Source organism: Haliotis cracherodii, unplaced genomic scaffold (assembly GCF_022045235.1).
Source record: "Haliotis cracherodii isolate W230 unplaced genomic scaffold, xgHalCrac1.p SCAF_1, whole genome shotgun sequence".
In the NCBI taxonomy this organism is placed as follows: domain Eukaryota; kingdom Metazoa; phylum Mollusca; class Gastropoda; order Lepetellida; family Haliotidae; genus Haliotis; species Haliotis cracherodii.
The window spans coordinates 60,656,896-60,682,148 of NW_027266264.1; the positions used below are offsets into that span (position 1 = coordinate 60,656,896).

Consider the following 25,253-nt stretch of genomic DNA (forward strand, 5'->3'; position numbering starts at 1 on the left):
TTGGTTAAGTTTTTTATGTAAAAATAAACAAATGTTCAAAATGCCTATTAGTACCATATTCAGCCGATTAAATATTGACACATTCTCAATGAAAGAAACAGTGTATTATTGCTTCTAAAATATATCTATATGCTGATAATTGTTTAAAGATCATTGAGTATAAAAATCTTCCGTATAAAGTTCAAACGCTCTTCTCACTCATCATTCACGACAGGAGCCGGAAGAAATACAACGCTACAGCGAGCCAAAGGCTCACACCTGACTGAAGTCTGGTGCACTTCAACAGTATGCAAAACAGAGTTAAGTCCCTTGCATGGCTTTTGCTTCGCCCACAGTCTCCACGGTGTGCTATACAGATTCTCATATAGTACCCGTTCCCGAAGACGGTTTAATAGTGGAATGAGTGAACATGTGAATAATTTCAATATTTAAACCCCATAATGTAGTGTTGTTTTTAAATATACGACTGTCGACCAAAAACAATAGCATTGACTCCTAGTAACTGTACTAAACATGTTGTGCCATTTTTCGGCGTTAGTAGTGAGGATGTCTTCACGTACATGTAGATGTCAACACAATTCCAGCTGCATGAGGGGCGGTGGCGTAGCCTCGTGGTTAAAGCGTTCTCTCTGGTTCGATTCCCCACATAAGTACAATGTGTGAAGCCGTGATATTGCTGGAATATTGCTAAAAGAGGCGTCAAACCATATTCGCTCACTCGTGGCCACGGACTTCGCCTTTTCACTTCCTGTGTCCAATCCATGGAGAAATACATGGAACTGATATCTATTTATTTGAACATTCGAGACAGTTATTATACAATAATTTGATTTGGTGTTCTGTGTTGTACATTATAGTATATATTCATAGGACGTGTCATAGTTTGTGACGCCACCGTTGAGTGCGACTTCAACGACGGCAAACTTCCTCACTCACTCATGCATCATGTATGTAAATATGCTGATTCAGTGATTGATACTTCCGACAACGATATGTTGTTGGGTGACGGTGATTGCAATCGGCACAGATTCTTGTGGACCGATTCCTACCCGGAATCCGGTTACTAATATCCTCCAATACTCAAAGGGAGTGCGGGGCGGTCGGGTAGCCTAGTGGTTAAAGCGTTCGCTCGTCACGCCAAAGACCCGGGTTCGAATCCCGACATGGGTACAATGTGTGAAGCCCATTTCTGGTGTCCCCCGCCGTGATATTGCTGGAATATTGCTAAATGCGGCGTAAAACCAAACTCACTCACTCAAAGGGAGTGCACATAACTGATACAGCATTTTTAAAAAAAAGGTCTTTGGTCTTAAACCAGTCGATCAATTCTTCGAGGTGAGGTGAGGTGAAGTGGGGTTTAACGTCGCGTCCAATATCATTGCATTTATATAGCGACGTGCATGCACGTGTGTGTGTGTGTGTGTGTGTGCGTGTGTGTATGTTACTCTACGAATGGTAAAGGTGCGTGACACGATCGATGAAAGGAAAACATAATGCGGATGTTAAAAGCCGGACTGGTGAGTGAACTGGGATTAACGTTGCTTTAAACAATGTTTCAGTTTTATGGGTGTCAGGTAGCTGAATGTGGGAGGATACAGGTTTACCACTTGGTGAAACACCCAAGCGTGGCGTTGGTGCTGTGAAACCAGGAATCACAATCGGTTACCAATAATAAAAGACCATATAAGAAGGGCAAGCGAATTGCAATGGCATATGCAATCAGCATTTGTCCCTTCACATGATGCAATGCAGTGAGATGTATTTTATTAACTTTAACTTCGTCAAAATTATATTAAAGTGACAACTGCAATAATGAAACATTGCTCTTTGAATAGGGAGACATAGGTAAGAAATCCGGCGGCGGACAGTAATTCGATGGGTAGCCGCATGGCTCCTGTGGGGTCAAGGTCCTCGATCAAACCTTTCGCTCAACTCGGGTTATGTGTGGTGACTCCTAGCCAGTTAGCTCTTCGAAATTTGCCCATTTTCCCTTAGTAGCGAATGGGTCCCCGATAGGTTTAGATGAAGGTCTTTTGCCGCTTTACCTGCAGCTGGTATGGTATACTCCTCGTGGAGCTGAATGTGCAGTTGCAGTGCACACTGATCCATTACCCGGGGTAATTAACAATATCATGCCCTGTGAAGATACATTAGAGCTTTACAGAAGTTGCCCATTGTCAATAAAAAGAATTAGTATTTACTTCTGATTTTGTTGAAGTTTTCATGAAGCATGTTGCCTTGAATCGCTCTCTTCGAGCCATCCTCCACGAACCTTACTGTGTAACTAGATACACATGGGGTTTAATGTCTCTTGACAACAATGGGTTCGCGTCAAATTATCATTTTCAGGTTAATGGACAAACGTGTGTGTGATCCTGAACCAGGTTACTCTGCAACGTACGGAAACAAGAGCGACGCCTTTCATTGTATACGGCAGCCAGCTTTGTTACAACCCTTAATGTAAAGATTACTCACCCATGTTACAACACTTAATGCAATCTTTTTTACATTATATAAGGGTTGAAGCGATAGATAATATTTTTTTACATTAAGGGTTATCACTATTAAATAATACTTATCGAACTTTCATGACACTTCGCAGATTTTATTGATCCTTACTTTGTCTTAATGTGCAAATGACTGATCATTTTTAGATTCCCTCTCTACAACGACCACCTGGTTGTTATATTCAGGCTTCATAAAGGGTTTATGACCCCTTTTAACATATTTTTACAAAGGTTATTTTTCGATATTCTACAAGGTAACCTAGTTACTATCCTAATATCGTAACGACGGAAAGGGGGACTCAAACCAAAATGTAGATGGGTTGTTAGAATAGTCCTTTAACAGAGTTTTAGGGATAAAATAATTGACCTTTTTTTGCAGTATTACGGATATAACAGTTAAGCATACACCAGAATCATATGCTATTACAGACGACAGGCATTCCAATGCAATGATGTTTGGTGATGTTCGAAAAGTATTATTTCATAGTAATAACCTGTAAATATTATGTATCACTTCAACCCTTAATGTAAAAAAAAAATCGGTCCTGAATTTATTTACAGCTGTACTACACAAATAGTTCTCACATGAAATGGATGTTTTAAACTGTGCATTTCACAAAGCTGTGAGCAATTCTCCGAGATACAGGCTGTGGAATCCGGATTGAAGTCAGAACAGAGATCACTTGCATCGTTGTCTAACTTGTTTCAACTCAATTTCGCATAGATCACTATGCCAAACCTGAAAGAAAGTTTTAACCGCTGATGTAACATATTTCAAAATTACCACATGTTTGAAAGTACCAGACGTAACCAAATCCTAATCTGAAAATAACAGTTTTAAGTTTCGTTATCCAACTTACGTTGCCTTGTTCATTGTACAACCGCAACATATCGTAACATTTGTTGGGGTAAACGAAATTTCTGCATATTATAAAGAGACAGCCAATATCTGACATAGAACATCTGCCAGACTCGGCTCTATGTCACTGAACCTCGAAATTTAATGTATTTCTTTTTACATTAAGAGTTAACACGTAACCCTTAATGTATTTTGTTTACATTAAGAGTAACTTTTACATTAAGAGTGGTAACACAGCTTGCTCACAGTGATTTAATGGAAGTTTGAGAGGTGTACGCTCTGTCTTGACCATACATTCCGAGATGGCAGCTTTACTGCATTATCAACTATCATGACTATTCAACTAGTAAATACAGACACTACCACATTACCGCCATGATATGACCTTTACAGTGCAACCGACAAAGCCTCGCAGTTCAACGTTTCACAATACTTCTAGTCCTCGAACTTTCAACTCCATAGTTCACAGTTCATAGTCACCTCCACACGTAGAACAAGATCATGGATGGACATAGGGAAAGCCAGAGCAAGGCAGATGTGGATAGAAGGTATGCTTTTAAAGTTGGTGAATATGTGAGCCAATCTATACAATTGTTCGTTGTGAAATTATTTTCGTGTATATTCTCATCCCATATTTCAGTGGAACTTTGTGGGAACTTTGTGTTTTTATTTTGCCACCTGTTTGAAGTTAGTTGCAAACCTTCAAATGAGGACAGCTTCATATGCGTTTCAATATTTATTATTAAAAATAACTTAAGAGGACTCTTGAATAAACTATTACATGTCAGGCAATATATCGCCAGGACTGCATGGTTGCCATGATGAAATTCAACAAGATTAACGAATATAGAAACATGTAATGTCGAAGCCCGTTATCTCGAATGTACAGATAACACGAATCTATTCCCCGGTCCCGACCGCCTAACTATATAAATATATAACAAATTGACCGCTTATCTCGAATTCGAGATAAAAAGTACACATCACTATCTCGATCCTTGGACTCGATCACAACTTTGTTTTTCTATAGAATTGTACATGTGTACCTGTATGTAGAAGTTGGCATTTGCCACATTAACAGCTTGGGGAAGCGCAAATGAGCATTTCACATAGCTGTGAGCAATTCTCCGAGATACAGGCTGTGGAATCCGGATTGAAGTCAGAACAGAGATCACTTGCATCGTTGTCTAACTTGTTTCAACTCAATTTTGTGTGTTTACCAAGAAAACATGGTATTCACTCAGCGGCTGTCGGTCCTACGCGAAATACGTGTCAGTGTGTACATTTGTCACAATGTTTATCGATCATTTCCTGCAAAATATTAGTAATCGAAGACACCTGTTTTATTCTTAATTTATTATGTATGCAACTGATGATATGGATCTATGATACTCATGCTGTTACTGGATCTGTCTGGTTTAATAACAAAAGGACGCCCTTCAGGTGTAGAACCACCTGTCAATATTGAGTGACATGCCTTCTATAAAAGATGACAGGTGTTCAGCTTCTGGAATTCAGTGTGTGTGTGTGTGTGTGTGTGTGTGTGTGTGTGCGTGCGTGCGAGAGAGAGATAGAGAGTGTGTGTGTGTGTGTGTGTGTGTGTGTGGAGTGGAGGGGTGGGGGGTGGGGTATGGGGAGGGGGGAGTGGGAGGTTGCCCCCTAGATTTTTAATTGAAAACAGTTATATTGAATCAAGTTTGGGACAAGTGATACTTGAACAATTACTCTCCCCCCTGTCAAAAAAAGTTAACTACGGCCTTGATTCCTGTATATCACAAGTTTGTCCGTTGCACTTCCACCGACGTTGACAGTATGCTACTGTATTACAAAGTTGTGTTATAATTTATCATCAGTTGGATTTAGGAAACATGTATTCCTGTAGTTCCTTGTGAGTAAATGTCAGAGATAATTCTCGTGCACACTGCATCCGAGGTTCCACGCGAAAATATTTCTTATTTAACACTATTCATTTTTAAATTTACAAACAATATGATGGCATATGGACACTGGGTGTAGAATACAGTGAGGTGCAGTGTGTTTTTTTAGCAGAATTGACAAAAACAGTTTGTCACTTTGATGGCACATATTTGACACAGGCATATTTATATTCTGTCTTTTCTGGCTGGTCTCAATAAAACGTAGTTTGTTGTCACATGTTTATCGATACGATTACAGATATCGCTAATAATGTAACACTCAAGTATGTTTACGCATAGCTACTTAATTCTAAATTCCATTCACAGCCACCGTGTTTTCTCAGCTTTACGGGACACAGACCAGCTGAGTGTTGACGCTATGCTAGAGCGATTGGGTACCTTTGGACGGTACCAGATTACACAGGTCGCACTGTTGTTTTGTGGGAACCTCACCATCGCCTTTCATGTTCTAAATTTTGTCTTCATTGGTAAGATCGATATTTTCGAGGAAGGGTACTTTTCTAAAACAATTACTCTGTGTTATACCAAAGTGATAAGGATGGGGCATGTACATTTCGGTTGGAGTACGACTTGTAATAATAAAAACCCAATTAAATATATGAGAACCGAACCATAATGCAATCGAAAGACGTCTTAATGTAACTACAGTGGAATCTGTCAGAACCGGACTCAGATTCGGATTTTGTTAAAGAATGGACTTTTTTTCGCGTCCCCTCAGTTCCTTAATAATTAATCATTACACAAACTGACCTACAACTCGTTACTTCGGACTTTTTACACTTCGGACTTCGGACTAAAATACGGTCCTAACAACCAGTTAACTCATTCGTGAACACCTCGTGTTATTCCGGGACAAGCCAAATAGCGACTCGTGTCCAAATTATGGCCAGTTTGGGACCGGGTTCCGTCTTAGCGCAAACGTACATACCTAAAACAATTGTCAACTCGTTGCGTAATGGTTCACATATATTTCCCCATATATTATATATATTTCAGATTCAATTTAAAGCGCATCGGGACTTGCGGAATTATACAGTATGATTGCACACATTTAACTGTGTCTTGGGTATGATTTTAGATGCAAGACATATATAAAATCAAACATTATTTCTGAGGGTTTCTTTGACGAAGAACTTGAAATCATACGCGCATTCTGATTGGTTTGTCGTATTTTTACGCATAACATTCATCGATAGGGGGACGAGTCTTCTTGCACATTACGGCAAGGTGCGAGTGGTGACGGATGCGAACTGAATATTACAAAAAAACTGAGTATATCGGACTAGAGCAGACCAAACCGGATATTCTCTGAAGTATACTCAGTCAATGTCGCTGCATATCCAAATGTTTCAGAGGTTTTGAGAGGCCACATTTATTGTGTAGAGTTGAATCCCATGACCGTTCCAGGATCCACTGTCCGCGGGGTCAAGCACATATTGGCCCCAAATATGACCCTATATGGTTTGTCAGCACCATGCACATGCTCGTCCAGTATTAAGCTGATACGTTATGCCAAAGCTGCAATACTGTACAAACTGGCGTCAAACTAACGTGTTTATTAATTGCTCCACACATGTATGATAACACAGTCTTTATGTTGAAATAACCTAGCACAAGAAGTGAAGCATCTTTGTACGTCCACTGGAGTGGTCGAGAGTAGTGACAGTGAGGTGGTGTATGGACAGTGCCATGGGAACATAGTAAACGTCAGTACCAACGCAACGACCGACACGCAATGTGTTGCATGGAAATATGAACCAGATCGTCTACGTTCCATAGTGTCAGAGGCAAGTTGTTGTTTTTCAAAACTCAAAATAAAAATGAAACATAACTTGTCTGTCCTACTCGATTTTCCCACTCGACACTTCGGTGTATCAGTCGAATTTAACACGTAATGTGATTTCGAAATTGCCAGTTGCATCTTTAAGAAGATCTAATTCCGTTTCGGATTTCACAAAAGAGTTCAAAATGTTCCGTTTTAGTGATTTGAATCGAAAATCAATGTGGATGCATTCATGGATCAGCCATTCATTACAACTGATGCAACTGATATGATAGATTTTGAAGATCACTAACTTTAGTATGTCTGGAATCGTTTCAATAAGCCAATTGTCTAAACTTGGTAACGCGATACGATATATTGGGGTCACTTAGCAAAAGCCAGGCTCAATTGATGCAATTTCTACTTCCACTATTACACAATAATGTTCCAAATAAGTGTTCCAAATGAGTGTTTTCCATGTATCGGCGCTTCTATAAAGTTGACACCATAGTATAAGAGAGATGGCAGAAAAGTTCTGAGCCAAACTACGAAGGACGTATAATAAATACATCCTTAACAGTTTGCTTGTGTTAAGGACCATACTTTCCATGCTGACATGCTGACATGCTGCATTGGGACCAAATACACAACCAGGCAGCAGATTTCGGCAGGAATCTGAGTGACTACACATATGTAATCTCCGTTGATGAATATGTAAATAATGTAAAAAAATGTCCCCCTGAAAGGACCAATTCCAACAGCCATCCATGGTGTCAACTTGAAGGGGACGGACGTTGTTCTTCCTTTTAAGAGTTTTAAGAGGTGGGCAGCGGAGTTCAAAAGGAGAAAAGAGAGCCTTGAAGATGATCCACTATGAAAAAATACAAACTATGATTACAGATGTTCGACACTCACCACACGTCACACCAGAAGGCATCTCCCATGAGTGAGTGATCTATTGTTTTACACCGCTTTTTGAAGTATTCCAGCAATATCCCGACAGGGGACACCAGAATTTGACTTCATACACAGTACCCATACATGGAATTAAACATGGGCCTTCGGCATGACTGACATGACATCTTTCGAGAGAGCGGAGAACTGCGTGAGAATATCAAGGATAAACAGCCTTGCAAAACTCACTGAAGGTGTGTTGTTCCATCAGGACAATCCATCTGTACACAAGTCTGAGTCAATGCATGACTGTGGTTTTGGACTAATTTAGCATCTTTCGTCTGACCTGATTTGGCACTGTCTAATTTCCACCTCATCCCCCACTTGAGGAAAGAAGTGCTTGATAGGCATCATACAGCTGATGATGCCGTTACTTGTGCTGTGGGATCTTTCAACACCATTCGGAGGAAGCCTTCTACATCAGTGGGATCCAAGCACTCCAGCCACCAACTGCAGCCATCATATACTTAGGCTCAGAATTGTTCAGCCGCCCTTTGTCAGTAGGGCGGTACACCTTCAGGCCCTCCTGTCTATATGAATAAAAGCGTTGAATGAATTTAACATGTGAAGACGTATTGGTTGCATAGCTTCCGTATTAGAATCGAATGCATTTATAATGCGAGCGAAAAGAAACGGATTTGACAGCGCACGTTAGCGGAATACGTGCACAGCCGCTATGGGACAGTCTTTCAATTGTTTCATAGGCACTTTCTTAGAAGTTGGCGGATGACAAAGCAGAAATGGCGGCGAAAAACAAATAAGCGACAAGTAATTTATTTTGGTTTGTCTGACTCGAAATTTGCATAGAGCAACTAGTATTGATATGCATCAGGATTTGTTAACTAAAAAGGGAAACGTGTTTTCTTGTATCAGTTAACGAAAATAAATGGCCAGTTGTTAGGTATGTTTGACATCGCGCCCATCCGGCCATCCGCCTACCAGATCCTAGCAATCTGGGCAACTGTGTGGTGGCTAAAGGACCCACATCGGAATTTGTTAATGGTATATGTTAAGAACATGCTTATAAATTAATAGCATTGTTTAAGTGCCAATCAGCCACAGTCGAATGCCTCACTTTGGACACTGACTGAAAGAATTTTAACTAGAATGAAATTATGGGTGAAATAATCCATGTAGCTCCGTGATTGATACGCTTTCCATTCGACTCCCATCAAAATACATCGATAATGCATACAAAATAATCTTTATATTTTTAAATTAAATAATCTGTTTCGAAGGGATTTATTATTTACGTTCAATGCGCATTAACTTCCTGTTAAGAATTACATTCTTTGCAAAAACAAGCGTTGATTAATACACTTCCCAGTTTCCCTTCGCCTCTTCTGCCAGCTCGTGCGCTGTGACGAGAGTAAGTGTTATAGTTTGGCGAAATGCGGAATGTAACGGATAGGACTGAATTTGTTCGGTTCCAGAAGCGGCTGTGTGGTGATTACAATAAGAACGATAGTTGTGGCATTTATATCGTATATAAACTATTCTTTCGCACTTGGTAGCTATACACACGACATTGCTTACGTTAATTCCGATAGTGCTTCTTTTCATTTAGGGGGCACGGGTGGCCCAGTCGTCTGAGGCGCCGCAATTCGCTGTGCAGTGTTGCGTCCCTTTGGCACGCCAGAAACCTATGATTGTGGATTTGAATCCCGGTTCGCCCCGATTATGTTTCTAGGTTTGTCAGCACTATACCCGTGCTTGTGGCTTCCACCGAAGTGGTAAACAGACCTGCATCACTTCGGGCTTTCCTCCCACATTAAGCTGACACGCCATGATATAAGTGGAATACTGTAAAAAGCGGCGTCAGACCCAACTCACTCACGATTTTCATTCAAATAGACAGGAGGCCCGACACCTTAACCAAATGGGGATAAGAGTATGTCTTCGATCTTTATTAACTATTGGATTCAAGTTACTTTAGACTTTAAGAATGGCATTACATTATTTTGAGATTGTAGATGTGTTCGTTAATACATTAGACACATGTGTGATATTAGAAATAATAAAGTATAGATAAACTATTATATATCGTGCTGGCCTATGTGTGTAGTCCCACACGAAACTGTAGAATATGACGTGGGGTCTGTGCATTGAGAGGGATACTGGTAGCCGTTGAACTTTTGTCTCGTATGTGTCCTGTCCTCAAATGCCAAAAAGTACGTTAATATGCTGACACGGGGCTTCCTGTCTTGGTTTGTCACAAGCTGGACCTTTCGTTTCTAACATTCATGGCTTGATAAATTCATTATAACCATATTTATATTACATTGCTAATTTCATATATCATAGAAAAGAGTATGTTCCATCTTATTCTTACATAAATAAACGCCTCGGTCCTACATTATCAAAATAACATTGCATGTATCTTTCGCTGATGTATTGCATTTTATCAGCTAATGGTCTTGTTCGCATTGTAAATATCCTTAATGTACTTATTGGGAACCATGACCACTGTGAATAAACCGCCTCCGTGGTCTTGTTGATAGAGCGTTTGCCCGGAGAGCGGAAGACGTTAAAAGATGGTTCTTGTTGTTACCCTGTCTGGCGCTCGGCATTAGGGGGTAACACTGGTCGGCTCGTAGTCAGTATACTGTGTCTGAGTATGGTATTCATGTTAAACTGCGGCATGGTATCTCAGTGGGCTAGCACTATAAAATTGGACTAGTACAAACAGCCCCCCCCCCCCCCCCCCCCACACACACACACACACACACAACCCCCCTTCCCCCCAAACACACATGCATGCACGGCTATATAAGTGCAATAATCTTGGACGCGACGTTAAACCCCATTTCACCTCATATCATCTCACTGTGAGAAGGTAAGAACTGATTCTGAAGCCGATTTCAAATTGCAATCTTTAACTTTATTTTAAATGTTAGCTACGTCATATATAATATACGCTTAAAATAAAGTGAAATTCAGTTTATACGGTACAGATATGGTTTTGACATTGTATATTTCTATTTTACTTTCATTTGCTATAAGAAATGCATATTATCTTCTATTCCAGTGGGACTTAGTTTGTGATAATGTCCCCTTCAGTCGCCTTCCACAAACTATGTTTATTGTGGGCCAAGGAATCGGGGCACTGGTGTTTTCTATACTGTCTGACAAATTCGGGAGAAGGCCCTTCCTACTCCTCTCCCACTCTGTAACGGCTGGGGTCGGAGTTGCACTGGCGTTTTCCCCCAACATACAAACCTTCACCAGCATGAAACTGATTAACGGAGTTTTCCAACAGGTAAATAATTATGATTTCCTTTGTTATTGGTGCGTGTGTGTGTGATTGTGTGTGCGTGCGTGTAAGTGTGTGTGTCCGTGCGTGCGTGTGTGCGTGTGTGCGTGTGTGCGTGTGTGCGTGTGTGCGTGTGTGTGCTTATCATGCATGATGTTGTGATATCTTTCTTTACAGGGGGTCGTAGTGACATCGTGTACAATGTGGCTGGAACTGTTTCCAAGACGGCGTCGTATGGACATAGTGTTTATTCAATCTATATCATGGTGTGCATGTCTTCTGATGCTTACTCTGATTGCCTACATACTGCGTTATAACACATGGCGGACACTGCAGCTGGTATTGTCATCTGCGTCCATCGTCGTGGTCCTTCAAATTATGTAAGTATGTCCTTCCCGAAAATATAAAATCAAGTCTTCATAAGAATTCATCTCGGTGCAGAATTGCGTCCCTTGGGTCTGCCAGGAACCAATGATCATGGGTTCAACATGTGTCTTGGTTTGTTATGACCATGTCCGTGCCCGTAGGTTCACTACTGTGATAAACGTCTAAGATACAACTGCAAAAGTAATGCTGTACAAAGCGACCGCATAAACAAATTCATTCACCCACTAACAAGCAATTTAGAAGTGTGTGAACAGAAGTCACGCACTTTATGTGATATACTTTCAGACGTGTCATATGTTGCATGATATGGATTTGTATCGGCGACTAAGGTTCTATGATAAATAAAGCGACAAAACCCTTTCTATATCAAATATACAGTAGAAACACCTGCCTTTTAGGACATACCTTAGGCAAATCAAGATTTGGAATTGGCATAACCTAAATATCTGCCAGCATTGAGGTATTAGAATGTGCGTCGCTTTAGTTCCTGTTTCCTGTATCATCCATCGTTACATCTGTAGTTGACTTGATGTTTTGTTGCATTTCCATTTCAGATTTCAGGACGAATCTCTCAGATGGTTGATCGCAAACAAAAAAGATGACAAAGCAATACAGATCCTGTATAAGGCTTCAAGGTTTAATTGCGTGGATGTTTCAAATGTGATTCCTCAGGTTACAGCTTTTACAGAATCAACAGGCGACGCACCTAAGCCCGATACCAACAAGATCCCTACGGTCCTACATGTTTCCAGATACACAGTACTGGATGCGGTCAAAAGCATGTTTATGCTGAAGATTTCAATTATTGTTTGGCTTTCATGGTAAATTACTTTTTCTCCTTTTACTTAATTTTCCTTGTGTTCGCCATCACAGAAATAAAGGGTCCATGGGTGGCCTCGTTGTCTGATCACTCGTATGTCCTGTGCGGTATCATGATCGTGGGTTCGAATCTTGGTTTGCCCAGAATAAGCATTTTTGTCTATGATACTGTGCAGAGTTGCGCCCCTTGTGCATGCCAAAAGACCTATGATCGTGGCTTCGAATCCCGGTTCGCCCCGATTATGCTTCTATGTTTTGTCAGCATCATACCTATACTCGCTGGTTTCACCAAAATGGTAAACGTCTAAGACCCATTCACTTCATCTCTCAACAAGCTTAAGCGGCGTTAAACACAGCTCACTCACTCATAAGAAATAAAAGCAGTGTTAGCCTTCTTCACTCCTTAAGTCCGAATTTCTGCCGGCTTGATAGTGCTTGCTGACTGAGAAGCATTGCCGCAGTTAACATGGATACCCCACTCTAACACAGTATTCGGACTCCGAGCCGAGTTTTATCCCTTTATGCTGAGCGCCAAGCATGGTAAAAACCTTCTTTTGGTATTGCTCATAATTAGAATCATTCCTGTAATGATGGTCCTAACAGATGATATTGAGAACGAGAGGATGACATTTGACGCTATAGTGAAACGTTCAGGGTAATGTCTCTAGTATTAGGTCTCCAGTATAAAACGAATCATCCGTTCCTACTTGAGTAATAAGCGTATACAATATGGAATCTGTCAATGCGGATCTATATCTCTACTGGAACACAATTACAGTCCCTACTTTCTACAGTACATTCTGTCTATCCAGACTCTACTACTGCTATACTTTCACTTATCCGGATGTCTATATAAACCGGTATAAATATAAAACGACAACGCCAGAGAATAAACAGATCCCATTGAGCGAAAAAAGCAAAGTTGTGGTGAAAATGCATGAACGGATCACCGAAAGTCAGCGATAAATAAAAATGTTTAAGAAATGTTCATTTTGATGCAGTGTGTGTGTAGTTTTCCAAAGACAGACACGTGTGTTTCAAATAATTTTTTTTAAGCATGCTATATTCTGTTTGTTTATACATTTTGAGGCTACATTGGAGACGAGTGCACATTAGAACTTATTCCCACCACGTTTATATTGCAGGCTGGTCGACAGTCTAACATACTTTAGCCTGTATCTGACATCCTCATCTCTAGCCGACGACTTCCATCTCAACTTTCTCCTCAACTCGCTGGCTGAAGTCCCAACGGCACCACTGTACTGGCTCATCAGCAAAAGGTTTGCGTTTACACTCTCATAACGAAAATATAATTCTTGTTATGTGATGCTTAACTAGGAGATTTGAGTGTTCCATTTTTCCTAAATCTTGATAGCGAAAATCGTTATGTGTATTGTAGATGTTCGGGTCTGGACTATACTAACCGTGACTGATATTACCGCTACGTTCTATGACGCGAAATCCATGAAGCCTTACCCCCGATACAATTTACAGGTCACTTTCGACTTAGAACGGAGTCCTGCATCCACTTTCACTAAGCAATCTTAGCGCTACGACGATTACAACTACCACACTTAACACAGTCGTAACTGGAAGGGGCGGTCGGGTAGCCTAGTGGTTAAAGCGTTCGTTCGTCACGAACAAGACCCTGGTTCGATTCCCGAAATGGGTACAATGTGTGAAGCCCATTTTTGGTGTACCCCGCCGTGATATTGCTAGAATATTGCTAAAAGCGGCGTAAAACCATACTCACTCACTCACGTAACTCTAAGATCGCTTTGCGCAAACGGACCCAGCGAACCTTTTCTTAGCTATCGGGGTATTTAGCATAAGTTGCAGACATATTTTCAGGATGAGTAAACTAAATCAGTATGTATGTACACTTACTTGCGCAGAACCGAGGTCACTTTGTGGATCACTCTACGTAAAGCCTCTTTGCGGATTTACAAGCTGCACACCGGGTTTTATGTTTACACTGTTGTGCTGCAGTACTAGTACTACTGCAGTGAAGATTTCCAATGATAATGCATGACTGTCTTTACTGAATATATTTCAAAATATTTTTTGACTAAGTGATTATGTAGAAAGTATGTATTTACTTACAACATTCACTAAATTGTGAAGGAGATATGGCTAGACATAGGAATAAGTTTGGATAATCCATATTTGTGATTCAACTAGTTTTTGTGGTCAAGTGCTTTACAGGAGGTCTCGTTACACAAGCTGTCATGACCACTTCAGAAGTGGTGGAATATTATCAAATTCATATTGATATAAGCTCGACCGGACCTACTTCTCATGTTTGCCTTTATAGCGGATAACGGTGTGTTTATTTTCTCAGCTAAAATCAACATCCGACACCTTGGAACATAGACGTGCCGTGTTAAATTGGAGTAGTTCAAACGTGTGAAGCCCGATAGTTTTGAGTTGGTTGTTCACAGGTCTACAAGAATGCATCTGGTATTTTGAATTGAATATATGCCCCCATGAAGTAGAAAGGATTGGGGACACGTTATTTCAACTGCGAGTACGCGCTCCCTATCACCAGAGCCTATTTACAAAAATAATAATATGTATCACTATAAAGAACTGAAAGGAGATTGAGAGCACGATGAAAAGTTGCCTTTCGGGATTTTACAGTTCCAATAAAACAGCATCACTGTCGTATGTAGTTAAAACATTGCAAGAATCGTGTGCGAGTTAAAAACACTTTCTAAAACTTCTGTTGTGCAGTGTTTGATAAATATTTTTGCAAACGTGCTATGTCTGTGTCTTCTGAAGTATTGAGCGCCTCCGTGGTGTAATGGATAGAGCGTCTGCCCGGGGCGTGGATGGTCGGTGATTCGATCCCCTTGCAATACTTATATTGAACTGTCTGGGGCAGGCATGTTTGTATCATGACGGGCAGTGACTGTAACATTCAAAGTATGTGTGACAATTCTTTTTGTCAGTAAAACTAAGAGTGTGTCAAGGATCTTAGACCACAGAGACCTTCAAAATGTTGCTTGAAGGGAATTATCGGTGTTTCCCTAACTGATATCAATAACTCATGCCAAAACATTGGATTCAACCAATACCGCTTCACTCATATCTTGGCTAAAAGCTAAAGCGTTCGGTTCCACATTCATGATCGGTTACATTGAAAACAGACTTGTTACTCTCCTTAATATACATGCAACGGATATAGGCAATGTTATTTAATAGGACACGTCAACGTCGATTATCGGACAAAACAGATTCCATTGGACGTAAAAGGCAAAATAGCGGTGACAATTATATGAATAAATGGAAATAGAAAACTTCAATAACAGATAATATTGGTAACCATTCTCGATTATCCGACGAAACAGATTCAGATTGTAATCAATTGCAATGGTGATTTAAATCTGCTGTTCCTTGCATTTTTCAGACTTGGAAGGAGGAAGTTTTTCATGATTTTTCACATTGTGTCTGGTGTGTGTCTTCTCCTGGCAACAGCTTTGAAACTACTGGCAGGTAGGAACATCCGCCCTGATCAGTAGATACAGATCATACTATTGGTGTATGCAGCCTTGACTTATAACTAGATCTGGAGAACTTCTTTTTTATGAGTGACATAAAACTAAGTGCCACATATTTGCTTCAATTTCAGTTGGCGTTGCTGCTTCGTCCGGTGCCACAGCTTTAGCTTTTGTCGGGAAAATTGGAAACGCTGCCTGTTTTGCGTCTATGTTTACATACGTTCCGGAACTGTACCCAACGAATATAAGGTTTGCATCTCTTATACTGGGCTCCATCACTTTCAATGAGTATGTATTTTGTTGTAAATATAGCTACTCGTCTGTCTGTGGCATTGGGCATTGTGAAAAGAGTGGACTTTTGTTGATATTTCTATATTTTTCTTCTTGAATGAGTATCTTCTAATCTGTATTGTTCGCGAAACATGTTTACGTTTGGTCGTTATATCTTTGTTGAACACATATGACCAACTGAATACGAATTATTATAAATGGGGGATGCTCTGATATATGTTCATTGAAATTACTTCGTAAATAACTTTAAAACAAATGTCACTGCATACAGTGTAAGTCCAAGGCCACATGGCCTCTATTTTGAATGTGTTTCAGGACTGTCGGTCTCGGTGGTGGGTCAACGGCTGCAAGAATTGGTGCTGCTATTTCACCTTTCACTTCCATGCTTGTAAGTACATCTTCGGGAACACCTAAAACAAGCAGCTGTCGTTAGTTGTGATGTAGGAATATGAGCGACAAACCCTTTCCGTAAAATAAGAATTCTCTGCTTACAACAGCGCGGATTGTTCGATTCAGACTACATCATAAGCATGTGTTTATGAATAAACTCATGTGTTAAATATCGATGACAACAGGCGTTCACGAAAAGGGACCCATATCATGCCTCACAGGTTGCATCCGCCACAAACACTTGCAAAGGCAAGGCAATTGTTCACCTGAAAAATGAACAAGGGAACACATGGTTCAAGTGAAGGGAGTTGTATAAAACATAATTTTTGTGACTGACGCGTCAAAGTTGGAAACTAAGTTAAACACTGAAAGGCATCTGATATTGAAATTATTTCTTTGTTGCCCTGTACATATCTTCTTCATGTAAATGTTTGATGTTTACAGGCATCAGCTATATCTTGGTTACCTGGAACTATATTTGGTGTGGGCTGTTTAATCATAGCAGGTTTGGTGATGATGCTTCCGGAGTCACAAGGGAGAGAGTTGCCAGAAACAGTTGAGGACATACAATCATGGCCAAAAAAGCCTAATACATGTACCAGCATGCCAGCCACGTGAAAGTTTCTATCAATGTTCAAATGGAATGTATTTTGCGCATTGCTCCTCTATTGCACAGTAGTAATACATGTATGTTTGTGAACTTGGTATACTGATTTAGATATACCAGCCAATTTGGCCAATCGTGACGATGGCCAGATAGAAGGACTGCCCCTTAGATTTTAAAGGCTTATTTATGTTAAATGTTTAATTCCCATGGATTTGTATTTAGATTTCAGGCGGTAAGTAAATAACCGTTTTGGTTCTTTATTGTATCTAACACCTGTTCTTAAAGTGCAAACACTGCACTTTATTAGGACATTACTATTACTCTTGATAGTTCCAATGCCCATCAGAATAGAGTTTGTTAACAAAAACATGTGATAGCCTTGGCTGACCGCTTTGGGTGAAAGATGATCTGATCGGCAGTCTTCTACGCCGATGTCCGTAATTGGCTCACATATGGATTATGCTGCATATCCTCTGGGAGATTCTCCCAAGCTGGGTCACAGAAAGTAAGACGGTGTCCCCAATGCAAGATCAAAGGTAGGAGTCGCTGTCCAGCTGTGAAGACAGAAGCTGTTTACGTAACAAGTGGTTGGAGCACAAGTCGGTTGAGATATTTTGACTGGCGCCCTGGGATGCTGTCTGAACAATATACATTGTCCGAGAAAATGCTTTACACTGTTGTCTGCGGCAAAATACATTGTTGCATGATTTTGTAAAACATTGTGTGGCTATAGTTTTAACGAAAATTCAACTGCAGCTGAAAAATATCCAGTCTCCATATAAAATTTCATCTAATGGTCGATCAGTTCATTGCCACTTTATATCTGGAAATCTGACACGAAGTTCCACTTTTGTAAATGATTATTTTCCCTTTGTCGAACATGATTGAAATTCAGTAATTTGATGAAGTGATTAGTTTGCAATATGTATATCGTATCCTCATCTGTCAGTTGAAATAGGATAGAAGTCATTGGAATCTTTTTCATTGCGATATAGATTGATTTACCCCAGAGCCTAATGTTTCGACACAAATTCAGATTACAAAATTAGCTCACCGGGTCGTAAAACTCAGCTCGTGACTGTCTAGTGACAGTAGTAAGTAGTTTATTTAAGTGTCACACGCACCTGGACATGTAAAACATACATGATATATACATATATAATACAGTGTGTCGAGCCACAAATTTGCCTAAGAGACACTATAATCAAATCATACAATACAAAACAAAACAAATAAATACAAAAAAATATTACAAAAAATACTTGGTTGTATTAAATAAAGATTACAACATTTGCCTTCTTCGAAACATTTTAGAAAAGTTTTGAGGGTAAATGGCTTTGTATTTTTAATTTCGTTTATTGTATATCCAAATTTTTCTTCATCATTAAAGTTATAAAACCAAGGATTATTTTCATATGCTGCATTAAATAGATTGAAACGCAAATCATCGTAAAAATGACATTGAATAATAAATAATGAAATTCATATTTAATCATATTAACGTGTAAATCATTTGGTAAAATACAATATTTCTGATCTTCATGCATCCGTGCCCATCTCTGTCCAGCGGTCGGTCGCTTGGCTTCAGTTCTCTGACTTTGCGATTGATTTGGCTATCGCTGGAGAATTTGTTTGTAAATTTCATTCTCTAGTATTTCAATCTTATGCTCTCATCATGTGTTGATGTGGAATGCGTTATCTCCCTTGTGCGTGAAAGCATATCCACTTGTTGAATATGATTCAGTAACTTTCACTCAGTAGCAGGATTATCTAGTTCTATGCAGATATTTCTCGTGTATTTATTGTAATTGTTGCCATGTTTAATGTACCTTTGGGTAGCTTATGTTTAGTCCTTTATTCTTATACCTATATATCTCCAATGTTGGTTTTGTAGATAGTTTGCTAGTCGTGTTTCCCTATTTTCGAATGCACATTGCTGATCGCAGACGAGTTTAGATAGCGTTCACGGGTATCGAGCGGTGGTTGTCTATTCCGAAGTCCGCTCGTCACGCTTAAATAGGTTTGCGCTATTTGTTGTTGTACTGTGTGCTTATGTACATTTTATATTTTAACTATTGATGTAACGCGTATATTCGTGTCTCGTAGGCCAATGCTGGCCGGTGGATGTACTTTTAATTCATGCCATATTTGCAATGTTGCTGATTTTATGCATCCAATGACACGTTAATAAAATATTTAAAAAATTTCTTCTTTCTTCTTCTGTATTTTGTCAGTAATATTCTCCCTTTATCTTGTTGTATGTGAATAACGAATTGTCCAAGGATTATCTAGCTAGCTATTGGCAAGTACCTGTTTATTGTTGGGAGTCAAGAACTTCTGTATATCAAGTAGCTGTATACTCTGGAAGTAAAATATTTCCTTTTTTTAGACCGAAGTGATTTGTTCAGGGATATGTGTACAGTGTCTTTTCTCCCTATCTAGCCAGACCTAGGCTATTCACTCAATTAGAGAGTGCAGAGCTGTCTTATTTAAAGCCTGGCGGCTCGGACTTGGGCGAAGGCTGATTTATCCCTTTTTGACCTATTAAGTTCTCTCTTTCTCACTCTCCTAGCTTTTGCTACTTCCATGTTCCACCATGGTACCGGAGTTTTGCAAGTTTTGTGCGCTTTCTTGGAATTGATTTTTCAACTGCGGCAATAATTGCTTTAAGAGTTTGGCTGTAAAGATCAGAATTTTATCCGAAGCAATGTCTGAGGATTTCAATGATGTACCATCCTACCTTAATGTGGACCAATCAGCCTTTGAAGATTGGTCTATTCCTCTAATTGTGGTGGGCTACCTATGTAGGAGAGTTTGGGAAGGTGGTCACCTCCCCCAGTGTCGTCATGGACTTGCCATTGGCCATGTGAGGCGAGATTCTTACAGTTGTGAGGTCAGTTGAACTCAATGCGTTGTGGACATTGTCATAACGTGTGGAACTACCGTTGTTTAGAGTTACTAGATTGTCGTCCCATTTTTCGACGATTTTGCCACATTTTCACGAATCGTTCCTGTCTTCCAATAAGACAGCATTAACGTCATCAAGGATTATTCCATTTTGCCTATTTTCCATTTTGGGCTATTTGCGTTAGCTCTTCTGTGTTTGCTTCATGAGGAAGCGTGTGGTATACGTCAGCTGTGCGTAATTCATTGCGATTTGCCAGTTTAAACGATTCTATATACTTGGGTTTCAAAGTTTCCTACATTTTTAAAAATATTTTTGTAGATATTTTGGGTTTCAAGGTTGCCTTGTCGTGCACAAGGATGATAAGTCCTCCTCCTTTGTTACCAGGCATGTCCTTTTCGTGTCCTTACGTCTCACTCAAGGGTACAGCAGATATAAAAAAGAATATTAAGTTGTGAACAAACATAGGTTGTACTGTGTACAGTACGGGACCCGTGACACAACTGAATACTGGTCCCAGGGGCAAATCCCCTTTATGTAATTCAACATCAACATCATAATAACAACGTATTTAATAAGTGTCAACATAAATGGATTACATATATCCAACGAAACTTTGACGAACTTATCTGACTTTCATAAAATTTTGAAACCCCTACTCATCTAAAAGCTTAAATGGCATTAACCTACTGTATTAGAATACAGTTTTTAGACACATTTTAATACATCAATTGATCCTAATATACATAAAATTCATGTTCTTTTAAAAAATGTACAGTTATGAACATTGCGAATAAATGATAGCACCAAAAACCTTTGCATATTCATAAAAACATCTTTACTAAAAGCAGAGTCGATAGAACAATTCCGACTATATCATTAGCATGTGTTTATGTATCGCTATCAAACATTAATAATACAAGGTGTTTGTGAAACGGTGAGCGCATCTTGGCCCACCAATGACACACATCACAAACACATACAAAGGCAAGTCATTTGTTAACCTGAAAAGAAAACACGGGAACATATGGTATAAATCAAATAGTGATATGCCTCGGCCATTACCTATGTCACTGCTGGGTCAAATTTGGAAATGCTCTCCATATGTCTACCATAAAACATTTTGAAAGCTTTACTGAGGACTAGAACTTCTGAGCAAGAATCGTATGACGCTCTTTTAAATGTTGATTAAGGGAGCATGCTCAAATGTACTTAAACAGTTGTAAAAGGTAAACACTAAAGATCTGAGGTGCAGGAATATTGCTGGACATTAAGCAAAATTTGACTTTTGGAAACAGTTTTGTAAAATTGTCAGGTCATTGTTTAAACCTGTCAAGCACCACTCACCTTATTGGGTTGCACAAATACTGTTACCGATGTGAATCTGCATATGCATGCATGCTCGGCAAAGATGTTTTGTATAAATAATATGATATTTATTTTATATGAACATGTATATACTGACAGCGACCTGAGTGTAAATAAAAGTTAATTTCAGTTAGAACAATGAAGAGTGAATCATGTCAGTTCATTTTACAATAAATAGCATTTCCTGGAAAACAAAATATCCGCCAAAAGCACGCCAGACGTGACCTGAATCTTGAAGAAAAGATCAAGCCCAAAAGTCGTTTGAAAGCAAATGTGATTTTTATCCTAGCTACAGAATGTATGTGAGTGAGTATGGTTTTACGCCGCTTTTAGCAACATTCCAGCAATATCACGGCGGGGGACACCAGAAATGGGCTTCACACATTGTACCCATGTCGGGAATCAAACCCGGGTCTTCGGCATGACAAGCGAACGCTTTAACCACTACACTACCCGATCGCCCCCAGAATGTATGTGAGATACATTGGACGACAATGTACCAAATGAAATGTTAGGAATTGTTTGTCCAACATGAAACCCTATCGTTTCCAACACTTTCCCTCCGGTCACGAGCAATGTCGGATTAGTCTTGTACCAACTGTACATGCCGATATTTAAAAAGGCATACATACTGGCGAGTGAGTATAGATTTACTCAGCTTTTAGCAACCATTCCAGCAATATTAGCAATACCAGGACAGTAGGAATGGGGTTTACACACTGTACCCATGTAACAAACCTATCCGGATTGTAGAAGGAACGATCAAATGCTTAAGCACTGGGCTACCCCATCACTCCACATTAACCCTAAATCACTGAATAAAGTACATTACGAAAGCTGCCTGTCTGTCATAACTGAGCCATCATGGACCAGGGAATGCATGTCTGGATACGCTATGAGCTTTAACCGTATTAGTTTCAACATTCTAACAAACGGGTATTGTCTGTTTAAACAAACAGTCTGTAGGCTATCCTACTGTAGGCGTCCATCCACTCACCTGTCCCATAAGAGGGGAACAACTAAGTAGGTGATCTAGATTCGCTATGCTAGACTTGGTTTATCAGATTATGAGATGTGGGCATGGGAAAGCCCACTCCTGAATTCTTAAGGGGTTACCTGGGGGTTCAAAAACTGGGAAGATATTGATACCAGCGATGGTACAAAAGCATGAAATGTAACAATTAATATTACAAATATGATCTAGATGACAGTTAAACAAGTTCATACAAAGTGTGGTCATTATACAAACTAAGTCTAATTATGTTGGGGTCCTCAATTCGTTTAAGCTGTGAAAAATTAGCAGGCGTTTATATTTATAGATATTTGGCCATTTAATATATCTCCCTTCTACACGACAATCTCATCCAATGATTCAGTCAGTTTTATAAGTTCAGAAATACGGTTTATTTCTATATTTTGACAGACATCATCAGAATATTAAGACATCTTATATTGTCAATCACAAAGTAGATGAGACATATCATTCCGAGATATTTAATCTTATTATGGAGGGATTTGGGATAGTGAAAGTAGCATCGGTGGATATTTGAAGTCTATCGAACATTATTGTATGTTTCTTCGTTCTTTCCACTGACTTTGTACTTCCATCCATCGTTGTAAGCTTGTCTGCCGCCACGAGGGTGAAATATATAAGACATTGTAAGTATACTATTCGTTTGTATTACTATCTCCTAAAACATATCCCTCCTCAATAGCTATACATTGTACCATGTCTATACTTGGAGTACAGCGGTGTTGTTAAATGGTCAGTCAGATGATATGTATCACCGCTGTCTAATTGACAGGCATGTCCAAGAGAGTAGTTATGGTCCGGTGATCACTGCCATAGGTAATCTAGGTACCTTGATGATTAGGTGCTCTGAGCAGTATTTGAACAGGAAAATTAGGTGAAGTGTTTCTCCCTACTGTACATGCCTGAAACCAGATAGAATTCGCCAACCAACACTGCTACTGATGCGCCTCCTGTAATAGAAAAGAAAGATATCCCCAGTAACACTTCAACTGTTACCTTCTTTGATAGCTTTTCTTCGCCGCTTTTGGCAATATCACGGCGGGGGACACCAACAATGGGCTTCACACATTATACCCATGTCGGGAATCGAACCCGGGTCTTCTGCGTGACGAGAGAACGCTTTAACCACAAGGCTATCCCACCGCCCCATTTCTTAGGCATTAAGAAGTTTGAGTACAAAGGATAAGATTTTATGGATGAACAACTATCAGATGGAGTGGAGAAGCCTGTCGTGTACACAAAAGGGTAGTAAAGACATTACCGGCGAAGTCAGTAACATAAACAAAAGAGTGAAACAGGTAATATAAACAACAGGAGTATGACTGATTGGGATCTTTGATGAGTTGATGGCTTCTTCAATCCAGTATAACTACATCTGATATCCACTCTACTGTATAAACAATTCTTCTCTGTATAGATACTTGTCAACCACATCCTGTATATCACTTGTTTGATAACGGTGTTAGAACCTACACCGAAACTTCGCTCTTAATTGTAATAAAGTTGTTCATCCATAAAATCTTATCCTTACTCAAATATTACCATCAAGACGTGCTACATATTAAAACCAACATTGTTTTTGTTTGTTTTTTGTTTAACGCACTCAACAATACTCCAGCTCTATGACGACGGTCGGAAATAATCAAATCTGAACCCAACAATCAAGTGATTGACATCATGAGCATAGATCCACAGAATTAGCTACGATGACATGAATGATCCAAGTCAGCGGGCCTTGCCATCCGATCCCGTTAGTCGCCATTTAAAAACAAACATACTCAGAATTTACGAAATATATATGAGCACAAATCCGAAGCGACTAGTGACACACGTAACACATTCACTATCTCGATTATCTGCTGAAATTATGAGTGAGTGAGTGAGTGAGCGAGTATGGTTTTACGCCGCTTTTAGCAATATTCCAGCAATATCACGGCGGGGGACACCAGAAATGGGCTTTACACGTTGTACCCATGTCGGGAATCGAACCCGGATGTTCGGCGTGACGAGCGAACGCTTTAACCACTAGGCTACCCGACCGCCTCCTGAAATTATGAAAATCAAAATATATGACACCAGGTGTTCGCGAAAAGGGAACGTCTGACCTACTCCTCCGATAGCACCCGCCACTCACACAATTTGCATAAAAAGAAAGTCTGTTTGTTGTCAAACGCTGCAAAAAGCAATTCCACAAAATAATCACACCAGTAGAACAGTCAGTGGTAGCTGATTTTGTAAACTGTAATGATGTGTCAAACCACAACTGTTCGTTAAAGAATCTCTAAAAAGTAAATCTGCTCTTGATAGCATATTGTGCCATCTACTGCCTAATTGCAAACTTTCTTTCGTTCTCTAAACTGTACACAACATGGTTAGAGCTGAATATATGAGATCTGAATATCTACTTATAAAACTTCATATCTAAAAGTTACCAGTTGTGGGTGGTGCTAGTTTGTCGTTAGGGAACGACCATGTGATATTCTGGGGCTACAGTAACAGCTGAAAAACCAGATATTTATGTTTATTTAAAACTATGAGTCTGAATATTTATGAAGTCTGAATAACATTTTGGCCCATGTATTTCCGTCTCTGAAAAGCCGTGTGAACTTCGAAGCTTGCACGAACGATTCAATCAGTTTCTTTTCATGATGATTATCAAAACGACTACTGACTGTTTTTGA

General features: G+C 39.7%; 1 protein-coding gene across 1 annotated transcript; it reads left to right on the forward strand.

Moving 5' to 3' along the window:
* Positions 1-5,661: 5,661 nt before the first annotated feature.
* LOC139466663 (solute carrier family 22 member 6-B-like) lies at positions 5,662-17,342 on the forward strand. Its single transcript, XM_071248263.1, has 10 exons — positions 5,662-5,770; positions 6,915-7,090; positions 11,048-11,278; positions 11,450-11,652; positions 12,214-12,480; positions 13,624-13,758; positions 15,888-15,973; positions 16,110-16,227; positions 16,585-16,657; positions 17,104-17,342. Exons 1-10 carry the CDS (start codon positions 5,662-5,664, stop codon positions 17,275-17,277), a joined length of 1,572 nt encoding a protein of 523 aa, XP_071104364.1. The 3' UTR covers positions 17,278-17,342.
* Positions 17,343-25,253: the final 7,911 nt, after the last annotated feature.

What these genes read in the sequence shown, in the direction of transcription:
- LOC139466663 (XM_071248263.1), top strand. Translation starts at nt 5,662, where the DNA reads ATGCTAGAGCGATTGGGTACCTTTGGACGGTACCAGATTACACAGGTC. An exon ending in TACGTTCCATAGTGTCAGAG is followed by an intron (nt 7,091 to 11,047) that starts GCAAGTTGTTGT and finishes CTTCTATTCCAG; the next exon opens with TGGGACTTAGTTTGTGATAA. An exon ending in TTAACGGAGTTTTCCAACAG is followed by an intron (nt 11,279 to 11,449) that starts GTAAATAATTAT and finishes CTTTCTTTACAG; the next exon opens with GGGGTCGTAGTGACATCGTG.